The 22,177-nt window shown below is 49.8% G+C and overlaps 1 protein-coding gene across 1 annotated transcript in view; it reads right to left on the reverse strand.

Moving 5' to 3' along the window:
- Nucleotides 1–346: 346 nt before the first annotated feature.
- LOC149345588 (uncharacterized) overlaps nucleotides 347–22,177 on the reverse strand; it is a 32,691-nt gene continuing 10,860 nt past the window's right edge. The window contains exon 3 of the mRNA XM_089541155.1: nucleotides 347–454. Within this exon, the coding sequence (XP_089397281.1) occupies nucleotides 347–454 (108 nt within the window). The remainder of the gene's footprint in view (nucleotides 455–22,177) is intronic.

The following is a 22,177-nucleotide window of genomic DNA, read 5'->3' on the forward strand; positions in this document are numbered from 1 at the left end:
CGACGTTATGGATGACGCCGAGGCATGAGATGGGAGGATGGGGGATGTTTTGATGCTGATAGTCTTACCGTGAAGCTGAAGATGCGCGATAAAAAGAGGTGGGCGGGCGGTGAGAGGGAAATGAGTTTTCAAAATACAAGGCTTTTGGCTGGCTTGGCCTGAAGGGTGATCTCTGCGCTGGTCTTAGAAGAGAGTTGTGCAGCGGAGATGACTGCGGCGAGCAAGTCGTAGAGAGGAAGCTTGGGAGTGAGGGTACCAGGGAGAAACTGGATGCCAACTGTGAGGATCTCTGCGCGCGGTCGGGTGGCGGAGGCAGGTTTATTATACGGCTGGCACCGATGGTGCTTCAGCCGATTTCCGGTGTTGGAGTGATATGTTCGTCTACCGGAGACGGCTTAAGGTCCATGTCTGCCGACGAGTCGTCAGCCTGAGACGCAGTCTGCGACGCGGGTGCCTACAATATAGCTGCAGGTCTTGGTGTCAGCGGAAAATGAGGTTCGAGTAGGCGCTGCGGCACTGGCGGCGGTGACGAACGCAGCCGGCTGCGATGCATCTATGGCCCCAAAACTATTGGCGTCCCTTAGAGCGTGGAGTTTGCTAGAAATGGAGGCTACGGCGGCGACGAACGCTGCCGGCTGGGCCGCGGCTGCCGACCTGGAGCTCACAGCGTTGAACGCGAAAGGAATGTGCGTGGTAGCGTGGGCGGCGTTGAACGCAGCTGGCTGTCGGCCTAGGATTGGTCACGTCGCTCATAACATTGAGCGCGGTTGGAGTAGGCCCCACGGCGGCGGCGTCAGAAGCTGAGGCCGGCGAGTCATCGGCGGGTCTCGGCTGCAGGGGCTTGATGAGACGCTGCATTCCAGTGGTGCAGGCGCGGCGCGTTAGGGTTAGCGAGGAGCCGCACCGCTTCTGAGTTTTGGAGGGCCAGCTCGGCAGCGGACCGTGAAGCCAATGGTGTCCACGTGTGTTGGTAGTCTTCCTTAAGCGATGGAAAGTAAATCCAGGGGCGGGCGAGGCCTTGGACCAGGCCAGGGGCAGGTGAAAGCGGAGCACAATAGGCAGCCAGCTAACCAGGGCGGCTCCACCTAGCGGAATCCCCTCGCTATTGAAAAAGTACCATACGATTTTATATGGGAAAAATAGGAATTCATCGCAGGTGGTCGAAATTTCCGTAGCCCCTCACTACGGCATCTCTCATAGCCTAAGTCGCTTTGGGACGTTAAACCCCTATAAAACATTAACATATGAATTCATATGGGACACACATCAATTTATATAGGACACACATTAAGCCATATGTGTTGTCCCATATGGGCACTAACCTCAGTTCTTATTATGGGGCATAGGGGAGCAAGTGCAGTTGATATAGGAGGTGATTGAGACCATACGGGCATGTGTGCACATGTGCTCATATGAGACCTGGTTAGGTTAACAGAACTCACTACCGTCATGTCCATCGAGCACGGGAGAGACCCTTGGATAGTCACCGTTTTAGAAATTCTTTAGAGTTCGAGTCCGTGCTACAGATAATTCGTCCCGAGAATTCATCCGCCCAGCTGGCGTGCTCTATTGCCCTAATTACCTGCTCTACGGACGCAAATGATTTCTGGTCACTGAGCCGCCTCAGTGGCTCAGTGGTTATGGCGCTCGGCTGCTGACACGAAAGACGGGGTTGCGATACCGGCCGCGGCGGTCGAATTTCGATGGAGCCGAAATTCTAGAGGCCCGTGTACTGTGCGATGTCGGCGCCCGTTAAAGAACCTCAGGCGGTCGAAATTGCCGGAGCTCTTCGCTACGGCGCCCCTCGTAGCCTTGAGCGACTTTGGGACGTTAAACCCTCATAAATCATAAACCGAATTCTGGTCATCCCCCGCCATGTAGGCACTGACATCTGCACTGCTTTCCACGAAAACACCCACTGTGATTACTGCGTAGTGTTGGAAATTTATACGCGCCAGAATCTGCGGTGCTACTGCCGTGGAATATACGGCTTTGTTGGGCACTTTGTGCGCTGTTGCCTCTCCTGTCAAAGCCGTAAAACCCCTCCTTTCACTTCACCTCTTCACTGTAGTTGCCCTGTCCTGCACGTCCGTTTCACGATTTTGGCATAGACTTCTACAGGCATTTGCCTACCGTTCTTGCTGGCCACAGCTGGATTATCTGCTTATCGTGCCTGCAGGCCAACTCAACTGTTATTTGTTATTTATTTTATTTACCACCACAATATACATGGTGACAGGGTGCCCATAGTAAAAGCGGCCTCTTGGACCGCTTGACTTGGCCATGGACACCCAGCTGCGAACTTTGGCAACAAAACCGTGGCACACTTTCAAACTAAATACAATATTGCAAAAAAAAAACCGCGACAGGTACTTCCCGCAAGAAAAACAAAATGACAAACAATGCAATGAAGAGTGCAATACAGTCAATTCGGTTCACAGATTCAATGCAGTATCTGTAAATAAAAATATGCTAAAAGCTTTCTGTGTGAGGTGGTTTTTAGGTCAATGTCATTGACACAAAGAGCATTTAGCAGACGCGCTAATATGTTTTCAAGTGTTTGACAGCCATATGTTGTTCTGTATGTTTCAATGTGCCACTGATCGACGTTTCTTGTGTTGTGTACTTTATAGCTTACTTCAATGTTGCAGAGTTCATGAAGGTAGGACGTGTGATTAATAATTTCGCGCTTCAGTGCGTGGCTGAGGCGAAAGGTGTACTATTTAGTTACCGGGAGTATTTTGTATTTATAAAAAGGTTCTTGTGTATGGAATGTTCTAGGAACATTTTCAATTATTCTGATACAATGTTTCTGTAATACGAGTAGCTTATTGATGTTTTCTTGCGAAGTTTTTCCCCACACTAAATTACAGTAATTGAGGCGAGAACTAAAGAGTGAATGATATATGGCCAGCAATGCTCTTATTGGCAGTAGTTGGCGATATCTGCAAATTAAACCAACAATTTGCGACAGTTTGCTGGCAATAAAATAGGCATGGTCATCCCAAGTCATTTTTTCATTAAATACAACGCCCAGTGTTTTAAATGTAGGTACTATATCTACATGAACATTATTGAAGCAAATGTCTTTTACAAGTGTAACTTTCTTATTTTTTGCTCTAAAAATAACTGCTTTTGTTTTCGCGACATTTACCTGTAAACCATTTTTTTTGTCCAGTCATATAAATTTGAGAGGGTAGAATTCACTTTATCTATTAAAGTATCTACTTGAGTTCATGAAAAAAATATACTGGTATCGTCAGCATATATTATGTACTTTGCAGGGGCGATTTACACAATATCATTAATAAAAATATTGCCACGCGCCTAACGCGCCGCGCGGCCTCCGCGCTGAGTCGAAGACGACGACGAAGCGGCGGTGGGCTCTCGTGGCGCGCTGTTCTGTTCTGTGTCGTGGAAGCTGGCTCGATAATTAAAAAGAAGGCTCCCGGTCTTGGGTTCTCCCCGACGTCTACCTTCACGGCTCCTCTGGTCGTGACACTGGTGGAGGTGCGGCCGATGCTCCCTACTCCTGAGGACGACTCGACGCGTCCGCCTCTTGTGACCACCCCTGTCCATCGTGCCAGCCGGAGGATCCGCGGCCTGTCCCCCGAGGCCCTTCCTATTGTCAGCGCGCCTTCAACTACCACTCCACTCATGGCGACGCCACTGCCCGCCCTGCCTACGACTGTCCCTGCAGCCAGCCCCACCTATCTCACCCTTCAGACTCCACGCAAGCCTAAGCCCTTTCACGGCGACCTGTTTGAAGATGCCGAAGACTGGTTGGCTCACTACGAACGGGTCGCGACCTTTAACTGCTGGGACGACGCTACAAAGCTGCGTAACGTTTACTTCAGCCTTGAAGACTCTGCACGAACGTGGTTCGAAAACCATGAGACTACTTTTTCTACGTGGCCGGACTTTCGACGTCAGCTCCTGAGTACGTACGCCAACAGCGACCGCCGGGAGAGCGCAGAGCGTGCACTGTCCTCTCGAATTCAGCTCCCCAATGAGGGTGTTGCCATGTACGTCGAGGATGTGAAGCGTCTTTGCCATCGCGCCGATCCGGCCATGCCTGAAGAAAAAAAGTTGCGGCACCTGATGCGCGGCGTAAAAGACCAGCTCTTTTCCGGCCTCGTGCGGAACCCGCCCAACACCGTCGCGGAGTTCCTGGCCGACGCCGTGCACATGGAGAAATTGCTGCAGCAAAGATCCCATCAATACGACCGGCAACTGCGCAAGACGTCGACTCTATCAACGTTGGACCGGTTGGACCATGATCCCAGGACGAATCCGGACTCTCTTCGCGAACTCATCCGTTCCGTGGTCCGCGAGGAGCTGCAAGCACCTTCAAGCCACCTTTGCCCCTCGCGTCGATTCCGTCACCAGCGTCATCCGCGAGGAAGTCCGACAGGCACTCAGGGCACAAGACGCTGCAGCTGTGCCGGCGCCGCAACCGACCCCAATCGCCCCGACGTCGCACGCCGCATCGCTGCACAGTTTTCCCCGCCGCGCCTTTCGTATCGCCGCGATGCCGCAACCCAAGTCGCCGACCCGCTTCCGCCGCTGCACCGACCCAATCGCCCCGACGCCGAACGCCGCATCGCCGAAGAGTTTCCCCCAACGCGCCGCTTGAATCGCTCCGACAGCGCAACCCCAGTCGCCGACCAGGTTCCGCCGCCGCACCGACTGAATCCTCCACAACAGCCATCGACGGGCCGTACTGAAGGCAGGGTCTCCTTGGATATCCCTGTTCTCGTCGACACAAAGGAGGTCAGCGCGTTGGTTGATACGGGCGCAGATTACTCTATCCTTAGCGGACGGCTTGCGACGGCCCTGAAAAAAGTGACGACACCCTGGGACGGTCCCGACATACGCACGGCAGGCGGACATCTCATCATCATCATCATCATTTATTTACCCTTAAGGGCCCCAGGGGGCATTACATAAGGGGGGGGGGGTCGAACAGTAATCAAGTCACAAAGAACAAAGAACAAAGTTGGAACATAAACTTAGGCACATGTAGATACAGCTGTGAACACTTCAAAATAAAAACAAGCGAGTAAGTAGGTAAACACAAGAAAAAGAAAGAAAAAAAAAGAAAAGAAAAAGAAAAAAGAAAAAGAAGAAGGGCCTTCAACGGGAATCATTTGGGGAATAAATCAATTAACATCTGTTTAAATTTTAGGGAATTAACTTCATTCACAACACTGTCAGGAAGGACATTCCACTCGGCTATGGCCGCTGGCAAGAACGAGGAATTGAACGCATTGGTTGAACCATGAATGCGTTGAATACTACGGCAATTAAACAAACGTCGCGATGATCTTAAAGGGGGCAAAATTAGGCTCTCACGCAGTTGGGGAAAATTATAATAAAGTTTATGAAATAGACAGAGCCTTGCTATCTTACGACGGGATGCCGATCTTACGACGGGATGCTTGTCGCACCACTCGGCATGTGTGCGGCCCGGGTTACGGTTCGAGGCTGCACATTCGTTGCCACTTTTCTCGTTCTCCGCGAATGTTCTCGTGATGTCATCCTTGGCATCGACTTTCTTCGCGAGCACGGTGCGATCATAGACCTCCCGAACCGCTTGGTGACCTTTTCTACCGCAATGGCCACAGAAGAACCTGCGCACCAGGGTTCTCGGTCCGCCCTGCGAGTCGCCGACGATAACGTTACGGTGCCACCACGTGCCAGCATTCTCGCGAGAGTTACCTGCGACGAGCCACATAGGGGACTCCGGGTTGTCGAGCCTAATGTCTCCCTCGTACTCACTAAGGGGGTTGCGGTGGCACGGGGCCTTGGATCCTTTCATGACGGTTGTACAGAGGTCCTTGTCACCAACTTCTGCAATGAACATCGACATCTGTTCCGTGGCACAGCCATCGCTTACGTCGACCATGTTCAGGAAGTGGCCGAATGCTTTGCTTGTGCGGAGGACACACCTGGAGCTGACGCCGAAGCGGTCACCAGCGTAGACATAAATCCTGGCCTTCCACCCACTGAAAAGAGGCAACTCCAGGACCTCTTGCGGGAGTTTGGTGCGTGTTTCACGTCGTCGTCCAAAGTGCGCCAAACGTCGATAGTTAAACACCGCATTATCACGCATGAAGGAGCCCGACCCATCCATCAGCAGCCCTATCGTGTGTCCCCTCGTGAGCGAGATGCTATTCAAACACAGGTCGAAGAGATGCTCACAGACGGCGTCATCCAACCGTCAAGCAGTCCGTGGTCGTCTCCTGTCGTCCTCGTGAAAAAGAAAGACGGGACACTACGGTTCTGCGTCGACTACAGGAAGCTGAACAGTGTGACCAAGAAAGACGTGTACCCGCTCCCGCGTATCGACGACTCACTCGACCGACTTCGTCAAGCCAAGTACTTCTCTTCAGTCGACCTCAGAAGTGGTTATTGGCAGATAGAAGTTGATGAGAGGGACCGTGAGAAAACCGCCTTCATTACACCGGACGGGCTGTATGAATTTCGCGTCCTCCCATTCGGGCTCTGCTGTGCTCCTGCCACGTTCCAAAGAATGATGGACACCGTTCTCACCGGTTTGAAGTGGCAGACCTGTCTTGTTTATCTTGACGATGTCATCATTTTTTCCGCAACGTTCACGGAAGATCTGCACCGCCTCAGGACTGTCCTCAAAGCCGTTCGATCCGCCAACCTCTCCCTCAAACCAGAAAAATGCCACTTTGGGTTCACCGAATTGAAGTTCCTCGGGCACGTCATTAGTGCTGACGGAATCCGCGCTGACCCAGAGAAGCTTGCTGCCGTTGCTGCCTTTCCGGTCCCCTCCCACAAAAAAGCTGTCCGACGTTTTCTGGGCCTGTGCTCCTATTATCGCCGCTTCATTAGAAACTTCGCCCAGCACGCCAGCCCTCTGACGCTCCTAACCCGTGATGACACTTCATTTTCCTGGGGCAACGAACAACAGACTGCCTTCGACGAGTTACGACGCCAACTCCAATCAACGCCCATCCTGGCACATTTCGACGAAGATGCCAACACGGAGGTGCACACGGATGCGAGCAACGTCGGTCTTGGCGCCGTTCTAGTTCAGCGGCAAAACGGTGTCGACAAAGTAATTGCCTACGCCAGCCGCGCACTGTCGCGTGCTGAGTTGAACTACTCTACCACGGAAAAAGAATGTTTAGCGGTAGTCTGGGCCGCCGCCAAGTTCCGCCCATACCTCTATGGCAGACCGTTTCGTATCGTCACCGACCACCACTCGCTGTGCTGGCTGAAAAATTTAAAGGACCCTTGCGGCCGCCTAGCACGTTGGGCATTACGCCTGCAGGAATTCGATTTCACCGTCACCTACAAGTCAGGCCGGAAACACACCGACGCTGATACCTTGTCACGTGCTCCCGTCGAACCTCCTCCGCAAGACCCCACCGACGATGATAGCTTCCTTGGAGCGGTCAGCACATCTGAGCTCGTTTCCAGACAGCGTGCCGACGCCGAGCTCCGTCTGCTCATCGAACATCTCGAAGGTGGGTGCCCTGAAATACCACGAAACCTAGCTCGTGGACTATCGTCGTTCTGCCTGCGGAGAGGGGTGCTTTATAAAAAGAACTCTACTTCAAGTCCGACAACTTACCTGCTCGTCATACCGTCTGATCTGCGGGATGAAGTCCTCCTTGCCTGCCATGATGAACCGACTTCCAGCCACCTTGGAGTTACCCGCACCTTATCCCGAATCCGGCAGAACTATTACTGGCCCAACCTAACTTCAAGTGTCAAGCATTATGTCCGGACATGCCGGCAATGCCAGCGGCGAAAAAAACCCGCGCTCAAGCCTCCTGGGCTGCTTCAGTGCATCGAGCCGCCACAAATACCATTCGACAAAGTCGGCATGGACCTTCTGGGGCCATTTCCTCTCTCGTCGACCGGCGACAAGTGGATCGTAGTCGCCACAGACTACTTGACCCGCTACGCTGAAACGAAGGCCCTTGCGCGAGGTACTGCCGCCGAAGTTGCCCACTTCTTTATGCACGACATCGTGCTTAGACACGGCGCCCCATCGGCCATCATTACTGACCGAGGCAAGGCGTTTACAGCCCGAGTCCTACGTGACATCTTAGCGCTTAGCCATACTGCTCATCGACCAACAACAGCGTATCATCCCCAAACAAATGGTCTAACGGAACGGCTCAACAAAACATTGGCGGACATGATCTCGATGTACGTCGACGTTGAACACAAAACCTGGGATGAGGTCTTGCCGTACGTCACCTTCGCATATAATACCGCGACGCAGGAAACCACCCAGTTCACCCCGTTCCGTCTCGTGTATGGCAGAGAGGTCCGCATGATGCTAGACGCCATGCTGCCGTACGGCGACGCAGAGCTTCCCCCTGAAGCTGGCCACTTCGTGGAGCAAGCAGAGCAGGCCCGTCAGCTGGCCCGCTTGCACATCAAGGACCAGCAATGCGCCGATGCCCGACACTATAACCTTCGGCACAGGGACGTGCACTACGAGCCGGGCGACCACGTGTGGGTGTGGACACCAGTGCGCCGCAAGGGATTATGCGAAAAGCTTTTAAACAGGTATTTTGGCCCGTACAAGGTCCTGCGCCGCCTGAACAGCGTCAACTACGAAGTTGTCCCCCATGGAACTGTGGTCGTCGGCCCTCAGCGTCAACGGCCTGAAATCGTGCATGTAGTGCGCTTAAAGCCGTACTTTTCGCGTGACTGAGCGCTGTGTTCACGCTGTTTCGTACCTTTTCCCCTTACCCCACGTGTGAACTTGACTCCCCTGCATGTCATCTAGCGCGCACTGTATAGTTCACCTCACCCCCAGTCCTCCCCTCACTGTACATATCCCATTCCACATCGAGACGATGTTTGCTTTCGCGGGGGGGAATAATGCCACGCGCCTAACGCGCCGCGCGGCCTCCGCGCTGAGTCGAAGACGACGACGAAGCGGCGGTGGGCTCTCGTGGCGCGCTGTTCTGTTCTGTGTCGTGGAAGCTGGCTCGATAATTAAAAAGAAGGCTCCCGGTCTTGGGTTCTCCCCGACGTCTACCTTCACGGCTCCTCTGGTCGTGACAATATTAAAAAGAAAAGGACCCAGTATGCTTCCCCGGGGAACACCGCGGTGAAGTGATTCTATTTCCGATATATACCCATTATTACTGACAGCTTGTCTGCGATTACTCAAGTAAGACTGTACAAGGGATCCTGCGTGACCTCGGAAACCGTAGCTGTCGAGTTTGCGGATTAGTAATGCATGATTCAACAAATCAAACGCTTTTGTAAAGTCTATGAAAATGCCGATGACTATTTTATTTTGATCAAGGTGTTTTAATATGTACTCTTTTTGAGCTAGTAATGCGTGCTCTGTAGAACGGTGCTTACGAAATCCATACTGTGAGTCAGTTATTATATTTTGTTTCTCCTCGAACTTCCATTACCGTCTGCTTCCGCGCTTCACGTTCCTTCCCTTCTTCTGAAGAACTTGATCTTGAGTCACAGTGCTCCTGCGCAGCGACCAAGGTCGCGTGTACCTATCTGATTCACTTGAAGCCCTTCCGAAGGAGTGCCGAATTATCTACCGCACCGCTACGCCTTGCCACTGTCAGACGGTGGCCTGAAGGTGGTAAAACCACCCTCAGCATCTAGCCACTGTGACATGCTAGCGATGTGCTTACGTGAACGCCGACCAATCCAGCTGGTACCTAGTTTTCTCACTTAATCTCCAACGCAGATAACCCCCCCTATGGAAACCGCCACTGGATTCCATTCCTTCCTTTCCGACACGGGCGCAAACCATCCTGCACGATGGAAACTCGTCTTCCCTGCCGTTTCGACATTTCCGAGTCCATGCCACTCTCCGAAGGCGCCACGTACTCCGAATAATGCCGTCAGCTCGCTTCCTCGAATACGACACAGAACCAGTGGCAGCAAAAACATCACCGCGACACCTCGATGCGAGGATTCTTCATCCTATCCTCCCGACTCTCTTGCGTTGCTCTTGGTGACTTCTTGAACTCCCGACCTTTCACAGAAGCTGGTCTCTCGGTGTCATGGTCCCTATCGCGTCCTTCGAGAAACGTCCCTTGCGCCCATGAAGTGAGCAGACGCCCGGACTCGAGAATGCCAACAAGAAAAGCTGGCTTTAATTTTGTAGCGCGTTTCGTATATAACTACAGATAACCGGTTCAGGGAAAGGAACCTGGTAAAAAGAAAAGTGATAGTCGTCGAGCGTTGCAGCACTCCGAGGTCATAACATTCTTCTTCATAACAATCTCTGCCCCTACTGGCAGAACCACTGTGGAGGTCTTCGTGGACCTCCTCAGTAGCGATGTTGAATCCAGGGATGGCAGGCGTGTAGACGCAGGCAAACCTTCTGCAGGCGGTCCTCTGGTCGTTTAGGAGACCGGGATGCCTTCCGACTGGATCTAGGTGGGACGTTGGACTGATCAGGTGGCCAGAGAACATCCCGGAAGCCGCAACTTGACTCGATCCGCGTGACGGCGCACGGCCTCCCCAGTAGCGCCATATGTAGTTACCATCCGAGAACCTTGTGTTCCCCACACTGTGACCGGAGTCCAGGGCTCTCTTCGTCCAAAGCTGCGTAACCACACTGAATTTCCGTCTGAAACAAGCTGCGTACATGAGTATGGGTGGGGTTATGTTCGACAGGGGCCAGGGGTACCACAACGTTGTTGGTTTGGTTGGTTTATGGGGTTTAACGTCCCAAAGCGACTAAGGCTATGAGAGACGTCGTAGTGAAGGGCTCCGGAAATTTCGACCACCTGGGGTTCTTTAACGCGCAATGACATTGCACAGTACAAGGGCCTCTAGAATTTCTTCTCCAAAGAAATTCCAGCCGCCGCGGCCGGTATCGAACCCGCGTCTTTTGGGTCAGCAGCCGAGCACCATAACCACTGGGCCACCGCGGCGGCTCCACAACGTTGTATTATATAGAGTGCGGCTGGAACCCCAACAAGCGCATTGCCAGGGTCTATCCGCAGGCCAACGGGGTCGTGTGATAACCTTATCTAGGATCCTTGCTATACGGGTTTACAACGGCCCTTGTCGGTTCTTCTTCAAACCCTGCTTAACGGTCCGCACAGCTCGTTCTGCCAGACCGTTTGAGTGCGGATGATACGATGATTTGCGCATGCGTACGACTGTTTTCGTCCGCAAAAAGTTGGCGAACTTCTTTACCCTGAACTGAGCAGCGTTATCCTAAAGACCTTTATCCGATACGAAGGTTTCAGGGATCCCTGAAAAGTGCTGAACGTTGTGGTCAAAGCCTCAATTGGTGAGCACGCTGCGGCGCTTTCCATAGGCATGATCTCAGTCCACTGAGCGTGAGCATCTATCAGCAGCATTCACTTTTCAAAAGAACCGGCGAAATTGATGGGTAGCCTCGACTAACGCCATCCAGTTGCTGGCCAGGGCACCGACTCCCAGCTTAGGCGGCACAGGAGCCGTCGGCACGCAAACATGACAACTGTTTATGAGCTGCTCTATGTCAGCAGCAATCCGCGCGTACAAAACAGTGAGCGTGATAGTATCTTCACCGCCCCGATGCCTTCATGGGAGTCGTACAAAAGGTGTAGCATCGCCGTTCTTTCCTCGGTGGGCACAACACGCGATGACCCCAGTGCACGAGCCCGTTTGTTCTTCTCGTCCGTAACGCCATGGCCCTCGAAGAACGCTTCCAGAGATTTTGGTTGCTGGCCACTTGTCGATGGCCTTGTAGAACAGCAGTGGGCCTTAATGGTTCTTTTCCCGAGTGACGTTTGTCGGATCGTACCGCCCTTGTCGCCGCTGAGGTGATCAGACGTCTGAACCGGAGAGTGCCAGCAAGGAAAAATTACCAGCAGTTTAAATCAGCTTAAACCGATGTATGATGCGCAAGCCCGGTAGCAACGAAACACCGTAGCAATGAGACGGCGGAAGTCTCAAATCCGTGGACTATTTTTTGGTGGGTGACCCGGATCAAATTTGGAGGTCGCCATCGTGCCAGGCACGGTCAGTTAAGGTCGGACATCGATTTTTGCCCAATTCGCCCAGGTGCCACTTTTTAAGGGTGATACCCGGGCCAAATTTGGAGGTGGCCGTCGTGTCGGGCACGCGCAGTTGTGTCTGGACGTCGGTTTTGGCCGAAATCGTCCAGCACCAAATTTCGGCGGTCGCCCGGGCTAAATTTTTAGAAATCAACCTGGCCAAATTTGGAGGTTGCCATCGTGTCGGCCACGGCCAATTAGGGGGCCACATTGGCTTCGTTCGAAATAGTGCTAGGTTGCTAGGTTAAACTTCTGGAGTCGCCGCCGCGGTGGCTCAGTGGTTATGGTGCTCGGCTGCTGACCCGAAAGACGCGGGTTCGATCCCGGCCGCGGCGGTTGAATTTCTTTGGAGGAGAAATTCTAGAGGCCCGTGTACTGTGCGATGTCATTGCACGTTAAAGAACCCCAGGTGGTCGAAATTTCCGTAGCCCTCCACTACGGCGTCTCTCATAGCCTTAGTTGCTTTGGGACGTTAAACCCCATAAACCAACCAAACTTCTGGAGTCGCCCAGGCCAAATTTTTGGAAAGGGGAAAAAGGATCCTGGTGGTTCAGCCGATGCCGAGCGATTGGACCTTTAAGGCCCGTCGGCAGAGGCAACACACCACTTTGTCCCCGGCTTCCCCTAGACGGCACCTCCGGCCTGACCCGACCGGGGGCAATCGGCTGTCACCTTTTCCTGTCCTCCCCTCCATCTTTCACTTTCCTATCTTCTTTCTTACAACTATCCTGTCTTCTCCTCTCTTCATTACTTTTTCCTTTTTCCAAGCGGTGAGTGTTATCCCTGTTGACTAACTACCCTGAGTTACTTCAAATTGGGTTACAGTTATGGTGTACAGCTGGCGAGGGCAGGGCTTGCTTGCAAGTTCCTGTCCCGTCCCCTCGTTGGGCTCCATGGTGGGTGGCTGGCACCGTAGCCGAAAGACAAATAATTCTTATGGCTTTCCTTTCCTCTACCACGGCCGGACTGAATGCACCGGAGCGCGCTCTCTCTTTCCGGCCTGCGCAACGGGGGCAGTTGCCGCCTGCGGCCGCAGCTTGGAGGCGGCGCTGCTGCCCTGCCCGGCCTAGGGTGCCTCGATGCGCGCCCGCTCTCAGAGCGGGCGCGCATCGAGGCACCCTAGCCCGGCCGCTTGCGCCGTCGCGCTTCGGAATGCATGCGCGCGTATGCTACGGGTTTTTCGGGCTCGGTAGGATTGCCGGGCATGAGATAGCAGGCGTGCAGAAATGTACCATGATCGACTTTCGCTTTCTAGGATCGCGCAGGAGCAGCTGGCGAGCGGAAAAATAGCAACACAACCACTCCGCCACGCATTTCTGGCGAGTTAGTATTTTTCATTCTCGGTCATTGAATGATTCCACGGCATCGCTGTACGGTAGAGCTACCGGTAAACGGTAGCAGTGCGCTCAATATTAATAATAAATAACATAAGCTCTGACATTTCACTAAGTAAAGTACGCCGATCAAAATGCAAAATACCTTTTATTTACAGTACCAAAAATTTCACAGCAAGACACAACAAATCTGGTATTACATGCGAGCTTGCTTGCGAAACATCACGACTCATTATCGTTTTTAAATGCTAAAAACTCTGTTACTGATTCAAAAATTTGCCGTCAAAGTAAGCGCGAATAATGCTTTCATAACACTAAGCTGCACATTGCTATAACATCTAGCACAGAAACAGCAATACCTCTCGCTTACAGAGCATCAGAGCCTGAAATGTTTCCTTGAAGGCTTGTGAACATAAGTACATGTCCTATCATTTTGCTCAGTGACCTTTTTTGTGTAATTGACCAGATATATCCTTACAAATTTCTCAGCAATTAAGCACGCTGACCTTTTAGCATGGCTATTGTCCACCCCCTTCTGGGCATCTGAGTACAGCTGACTTTTCAAGCTGTGGCTCAATTACAGTCTGAAGCACCTCAAGAACGTTTGTGCGGGGCAACTGCTCCACAGCCTTTTCGAAGAAGTTCTCAATTTTGTCCAAAAGAGCTAACAGCTCCGGCTTTGGATAATAAAGTCCACTCCTGTCCTGACTCTGCAGAAGCTTGTAAATCGGATCACTCCAATTACTAGTTGTCACAAGAAGAGTGCAGGCATCACACCCGAAGTCATCGATGAGCTTAGCTATATACCCTCCTACATATACGTTGCCCGAACATGTCACGGAGGGTGTCGGAACAGCTGAATCATCATCTGTCACGCTCTTGGGGTTTTCTAGCAGAGCTGGTGACAGTGTTGCAGCCACTTCCTGTGCGCCAACTTCGAGCACCTTGACGTCTTTTGGACGCGGGATATCTTATTTGACAATATGATCAAGTGCTGCCGTAACGGCCCTCGCGTTCAGCATATCGTTGCCACCACACATTGATCTTAGCCTGCCGAAAAGTGCCTCAACGGTGTCACTGTTAAATTTTTTTGTCAGCACGTAGTTCACACCTTTTTTCAACAGGTACCGCACTGTCTCCACAGCTGACTTTGATGTGAATAGCAGGGCTTGGAATGTCTCATTGGTGAAAGCATCCTTTCCCGAGGCCATGGAAAGTTTTTGCATGCTTTCTATGTAGCTGGGAAATTCATCTTCAAGCCAAAGCAAACGTAGGTCATTTTCTTTAGAAATCGGCAACTTTTGGCCAGTTCCTGTCAGAGTTGTATCATGAATATCAAACCATTTTTTGATGACTTTCATGAAGTGAATCGAAGAGCTTGCATCCTTGAAAATGAAGAGAGCGCGATCACTGCGTGAGTTTTCTTGAAGGTGCTCCAACGCTGCAATCACTTGTGGTGAAAATATCTGCACAGCTCGTAATACATTCATCTTTTCCAAATTCGAGGGATACACATGCTTTCTGGTTAAATTCCTTGCCAATTTTACAGTCATGTTTTTTTGGTACTCATAGAGGTTTTGCACAAACACACCGCTGACGATCCCTGAGCCGTCAGTCAGCTCACGCTCCAGAAACTGACTGCGAACATTCTTGAGCACATGGCATGGATCAAAACTAAAAAAATAATTCGCTTCTTATCATGGGGGTGTTCCACTACCGTCGAAAGGCACCCGTTACCGAAGCGCTTGAACATCGTTGTGTTCGCAGAGTAATTGTCGGTCACGATGCGGACAATAGTGAATCCACATGACTCTACAGCCGATATCACCTCTTTCGTCCATGCAAACAAGTCTCTTCCGCTCAGCTGTCTGGTGAAATAGTAAGCGCACGGTATTTTATAGTTGCTTGTGACACCGTGAAGTACAAAACACAAGACTCGGTTTGCTAGAGTTGCCTTCGAGTTGGATGGCACGTTTTCGTTCGGTCTGTCTTTGAAGCCAAAGACTGTATCTGACTTTCTGTCATAAAGACATTTGGGCTTTATAGCAGCCTCGTCTATTATTAGAGACGCCATGTGCTGCTTGCTGCTCAGCATCGAAGCTTACTGCACGAGCCTCTCTTGAACCGCAGAGCTTATCCCTGATGACGTTGGGGTTGGTCCCATGTATCGCTGGAGCGTGCATTTGGCTGGCAGCGTTAAAAGACCAGACGTTCGGGCGTGGTCATAGGCTTTTGGCGAAAGAAATCGCCATATCACACACTCGCGAATGATTTCCTCTGGGTAACATGGCCTCTGCATTTCGTAACATTCCACTTGGTGTAGCAGAAATGATGCCTTTTTGTCGCCTCCCTGCGCATTCGCCACTATCTTCTTTAGTGAAGAGTGGCTTTTGCTGGTACGGTAGTACTCAACCACTTTCTTTTCAGCTGTAAGATCTTGCAAGACCTTCGTGTACCTTGAACGGTGATAAGTAACCTGCGAGCGAAGTCGCCCGATCATTGCGAGGTATCGACTTGCGCGCTCACTGGCATCGTTCCTCGTTTGTGTGCTTATATCGAGCATCGTGCGCTTCTCGGGGCCATCGTTGGCTGGGCTGTGAACATCATGCTCCAAATCTTCTGTGTCTGCTTTCCGCTTGACTGGGCGTCGCGGAGGCACAGGTTCTCGATCTGTGGGATCTCTCCGAGCTTTCTTCGCGCATGGTGCCTCGTAGGAGGGGTACCCTTCAAAAACAATAGGCACAGCCCCTGGAAGCAGCTTCCTAATGCGACACTTAGAATCATAGCCACTCTCACGAAAGTGCTTGCTGCAAACTACAGTAGATGCAGATTTGTCATTGATCACCAGGTTTTCCCTCGAAATTTTCTTCTGCCACTTAGCACACAGTTCACTATCACTGGGGGATTGGTGAAAAGAAACTCCGGGACTCTTACCGGACCGAGACTTACAAAAAGGTACACAGCAGTACACCATCGCGCGATGTACAGTTCAACGAGGCACTGGCTCACGGTATGTGAGGCATCACATACAGAATAGGTCAAAAACGTCCTATGTGCCGCAAGCTTCTGTCCCCCGCTGTACAAGGCATTCGCTTCAGAAGCCAACGAATAGCCGATGAAGGGAAAAGAGTCAATGTACACCAAGCTCGTGACGCACAAACCGGCCACGTTCGGAGTGCTCAAAAGCTCGAAATTTGCCACAAACAAGCGTGCGCTGAAGCCTCGCGTCCGCTGTTGCTACAAAGGCCCGACGGCTAGCGGGGAGCTGACGGAGGGTAGGCGCATCGCGCCCTCACGCGGCGAGCGGGGGCGCGAGGCGCTGAGAATATTTTCCCTTGGTCTTCAGGCGAATGCGCAGGCCGCAAGAGAGAGCGCGCTCCGCTGCATGCAGCCCGGCCGTGCCTCTACAAACGATCGCCCTCAAGAAAGAGTGTGGACCGAAGGGACTGTAGAATTTTTCAGAAAAAAAAGAATGAAACCTTCACCAGATTCCACGTAGTTCACAGTGAAACTGAAGAAAAACCCTCAAGGATGCTATCATCATTTCTCGTCGCAAAATGTCTTACAGAAGCCTTGGACTCAGGATATCAGATTACTAAAATTACATGTGGAGATCTTTTAATTGAACTAAAAGATAATGTCCAGTACACAAAGCTCCCAAACTTAGTATCCATAGGGGACACGCCTGTCACCGTAACTGCTCATAGGTCTCTGAACACCGTCCGTGGCGTGATCTCGGAAAGCGATTTTGTACATCTCACCGGGTAGGAAATGTTGGAAGAACTGAGTGACCAGGGTGTCACCGTTGTCCACAGAAAAAAAATTCGGAAAGGCAAATAAAAAAATTGGCACAAAGAACCTCGTCCTTGCGTTTAACTATAGCACGCTTCCAAATTGAATAGCAGTAGAATACCTGAAAGTAAATGTCCGCCCTTGCATTCCAAACCCGCATCAATGTTTTAACTGTCAGAAGTTTCGTCATGGCTCACAAAGTTGTCGCGGCCACAAAGCACGTGGCAAATGCGCGTCAGCGGCACCGCACTGCGCAAACTCTGAAGGGGATAACCCCGCTTTCTCAAGGTCTTGTTCAACATGGAAGACTGAAAAAAGATCACTATCAAGACGAAGGAAAACATCTCGTACAAAGAAACGCGTATGCGACTTTCACACACCATTGGAATATTTTTCCTTCACTGCAAAAACAAACTTCGCCGATCTGGTGCGGGGCCGCGGCACACCACACCAGGCTCCGGCACTTGCCCAGGCCACACCCAGTGAGCCTGTGGCAAGACCATCCACTCCCATGGTTGGAATAGACAACACTAGTCCACCAACGCCAAAGCAGGCTTCGCAGACCCCCTGGCCGGCGGTCCCGAAGGCCTCTTCCCACAGGTCGAGGCATTTCTTGAACATTCACGTGCCTGCTGCGCGGTCGTCCAGCGCCTCTGTGGAGGCGATGGACACTGCCCAAGGCAGCCCTACGCCGTCCACATCAGACAGACGGTGGGGCTCCTTGGATCGGTCAAAAAAAAGACAGGCTCTGAGTCACGGGGCCACCAAAAACCTAATCTAGTTTTTTCGCTTCACACATATAAACTAAAATGGCTTTCCTAGTATATTGGAACTGCAGGAGACTGTTGGGGAAGTTGAGCGACACAAAAGAAGTCTTTGCTTCGCTGTCTCCTGTCGCCATTTGCACACCAGGAACAAACCTCTGTCCCCAGCGCTCAAATGTGCTTAAGAAATATGTTTTCCGCCGCGACCGAGAACAGGCGAGCAGGCTATCGGGCGGAGTCGCCATTACAGTACAAAGCGGAGCTGCAGCTCGTAAAGTACAACTTAAAACTAGATTAGGGGCCGCAGCAGCCACGCTGCTTACTTATAAAACCATAACAGTCTGCTCCGTATACCACTAGCCACACATGAAAATAACCCACATAGATTTAGAAAACCTTGTGGAGCATCTGCCAGAGCCTTACTTGGTAGCTGGAGACTACAATGCGCATTCATCTTTTTGGGGAAGTGAGAAAACAGACACCAGGGGTCAGATTATTAATAGATAATTTTATTCTATGTAGTAATGTTTGTTCTCTGGTAAACCCAGATTTATTTATTTATTTATTTATTTATTTGAACATACTGCTAGCCTCACATTTGAGGCCGTCGCAGGAGTGGGACATCACATACACTAAAATAACACAGGTCAAGTAAGTGTCAACACAAAGGCGATCGTAGTCCAACAAGGCAATATGCAATATACAAAAGGCAAAACAAAATAGCAAAACAGGAGCAAGTAGCATATTTGAGGACTTCGGCACAGTGAAGAAAAAAAACTAAACAAGAAAAGAAAAAAAACACAGTAACAAAAATGCAGACAAGTTTTTAGTGAGCAAGAAATGAAACAATAGCTGCTGAAGAATGATACTGTCATGAGAAACGAGCAATAAGGTTAAAAAAATATAATAAACGAGAGTCACATAAGAAAGTCGGGATGTCATCGTCAGCAAGGAAAAAAAAAAGAGTGCAAGAGTACAGCGCACCAGCATCGTTGTCGTTATTGCAAAACAGAGCGTGATATGTTGGCGATGAAATCTTTGAGTGATGCGCAGTTGACAGCATCGCAAGGCAGACTATTCCACTCACGGATTGCTTGTGGGAAGAAAGAGTACCTGAATATATCGTTGTGAAATCTGTACTCGGTTAAGTGCTTTTGGTGTTTTGCTCTGGTAATGCGCGTGTTTGACTTTATTAAGTGCTTACTCGTATCGATTTGCATACCGCCATTAAGCAGAAGGAAAAGAAACTTGAGGCGCAGTAGTCTGGCTCGGTTATGTATAGTGGGAAGGTCGGCTTGTCTTAAGAGCTGTGTAGGGGAGTCATGACGGCGATATTTGTTAAAAATAAATCTGACCGCTTTTCGTTGTACGCCCTCTAATCTTTCTATATATTGTTTGCGGAAGGGGAGCCAACATATTATTGCATAGTCCATTATAGAGCGAACAAGTGAAGTGTATGCTAAGAGCTTAGTGTCGACTGATGCGGATTTAAGCGAGCGTTTAATCGAGTAGAGAGCTGCCAGCGCTTTATTAGTAATATAGGCTACCTGCTTGTTCCATTTAAGATCCGAGGAAATTATTACTCCTAAATATTTATATTCTTCCACTTTCCTTAACATCTGTCCTTGTAGATAATAAGGGAAATTTATTGCCGCTCTCTTATTTGTTACTGTCATGCAAACCGTTTTTTCTATATTAATCGTCATCTGCCACGTTTCACACCATTGTGCTATGCTTTCAAGGGCACTATTTAGAATTGCTTGGTCTGCATGGCAGGCTATTTCTTTGTAAATGATGCAGTCGTCTGCAAACATTCTTACTGTTACGTTAGTGCTATTATGCAGGTCGTTGATAAAAAGAAGAAAGAGGACAGGGGCCAGAACGGAGCCTTGTGGCACGCCAGACATCACATCGCCGCAATCTGAAGAGTGCCCTTTAAAGTATACATATTGGCGCCGGCCTGTAAGGTAGCCTTTCAGCCATTTGGTAAGGTTATTGTCACCGAGATAATGGAAAAGTTTTTGGAGGAGCTTAGGGTGGGAGACCCGATCGAACGCTTTCGAGAAGTCTAAGAATATCATGTCTGTTTGGCCACATTTGTCTATTGTAAACGCTAGGTCGTGAATTGTCTCTATTAATTGAGTAGTCGTAGACAAACCTTTTCTAAAGCCATGCTGGTTAGGCACAATTATGTTATTTTTTCTAGAAATGATAGGATATGTTTAAGAATTAAATGTTCGAGAATTTTGCATGTTGTACAAGTAAGCGAGATTGGTCGATAATTGGATGCGTTGGTAATGTCGCCCGATTTATGTATAGGAATGACCTTGGCAATTTTCCATTTCTCCGGGATTTCGCCTGTTTGCAGTGATTTTTCAAAAATAATCATCGAGAACTTTGACATCCATTCCGCGTAAGGCTTAAGAAATGCATTTGGTATGTTGTCGGGACCACCGGATTTTTTAGGATCTATTTCCAGTAAGAGGGAAAGAATGCCCGATTCATTTATGATCAAATCATCTATTTTTGCTGTGTTACTCGGAGGATATTCTAGGTCAGGTTTTTTCCATTGTCATGCGTAAATACTGATATAAAGTAATCATTGAAGTCTGTAGCCTTCGCGATAGCCTCGGCGGGTGGTGGATTACTGTCCTGACGTGAATTCGAATTCAGGTACCGCCAAAACTTGGAAGGAGATACTTTGATAAAATTACTTAGGGTGACGTTCATGTACTCATCTTTAGCCTTTTTTATAGCTGCCTTTAGTGCATGAGACTTTTCGCGTAATTTATCAGTGTAGACGGGTAGCGGCAGTTTATTCCTCAGTTTCCTATGTCTTGCAGTCTTGCGCTTTAATTGTATAATTTTTCTTGTTATCCAAGGGTTTTTCTTATGCACCGGCTTGACCTTTGTGGGGATATATGCTGATAAGCAGTGCTGAATAATTCTTTCAAACGCTGACCATAATACTGAAGCTGAACTATTCATGGCGAGAGAACTAAAGGTGGAATACGATTCATCCTAGATATTCCAGGACACTAACGTCGTCGGCGTTTGTCCAGTCGAAAATTCGTGCACTCATCTTTACCGCAGGTGGTGGCACGCCCAGCAGCAAGAAGCTGCTCTGTGGTCTGATACGCCATCCACAACTTTCCATGAAACTCTGTCATTTGCAATGCTATCACTCACAAAAATCAAGTCGAGTACATTTCTGCTTACTGTGGTAACACGCGTAGGTTCCTGGATAAGCTGTCTAAGGCCGAAGTTAAAGCTTACATCAAGCAGTGCATCTGTATGAGCCGTATCGGAATTTTTTTTATCAAGCGTGTCCCACGTTATGCCAGCCAGGTTAAAATCTCCCGTAAGGATTATCTTAGTATTGTGGGTGAAATGACTTTCCATATAATTTGCTAGCACGTGTAAGATATCTAGGGTAGCATTAGGGGGCCTATACATAGTGCCTAAAAAAAAAGACGGATTTGTCTACCATGATTTTGCACCAAAGTGCTTCAGCGCCTATGATTTCTGGCATGGGTGTGACGTAGATGTTTTACTTGATCAAGATTGCCACACCACCGCCGCGAGAGCACCTATCTTCGCGCATGACAGTGTAACCAGGAGGGAAGACATCGCTACTTGAAATATCAGGAGAAAGCCATGTTTCTGTGATTGCGACAATATCAGGAGAATGTTCGAGAATGAATGCTTCAAGTTCTGTGGTTTTGTTGACTACACTTCTGGCGTTTATTTTTCCCCCTTTGAATGGTTGGTTTTTTGCCACGGGTACTCTGGCTTCTCTATCGTCGTCCCAGACATAAACCTGCTCATTGATTTTAATCTTGTCGTACATAAGTGATACTTTTTCACCCCTATCTCGGCTGTCTTTGCTGCTATCCCAAAGTTTTTTTCGAATGCCACGTACACGTAAAGAAAAATCTTCGCCGACCGAAACACCGGAATTCTTTAGTTTGTAACAATTCTTCATTATGTTTGCCTTGTCTCTGAAGCTTTGCAACTTCAGAATAACTGGTCGGGTTTTGTTTTCTGCTTTGGTGCCTAGGCGGTGCATTCTCTCGATTCCCGAGATTGTGACACCAAGGGTACCGCTAATTTTTTCTGTGATTTTTGAATTCAGGTCATCTGTTTTCTCGTCCTCTTCTTCCGTAATTCCGCAAAAAATTAAGTTTGATCTTCTACTTCTGTTCTCAAGGTCATCAACCTGAAGAGCTAGCCTACTAATGATGTTTTCAAATGT

The sequence above is a fragment of the Amblyomma mixtum genome, chromosome 4 (assembly GCF_055824585.1).
Source record: "Amblyomma mixtum isolate Tamu chromosome 4, ASM5582458v1, whole genome shotgun sequence".
NCBI lineage: Eukaryota > Metazoa > Arthropoda > Arachnida > Ixodida > Ixodidae > Amblyomma > Amblyomma mixtum.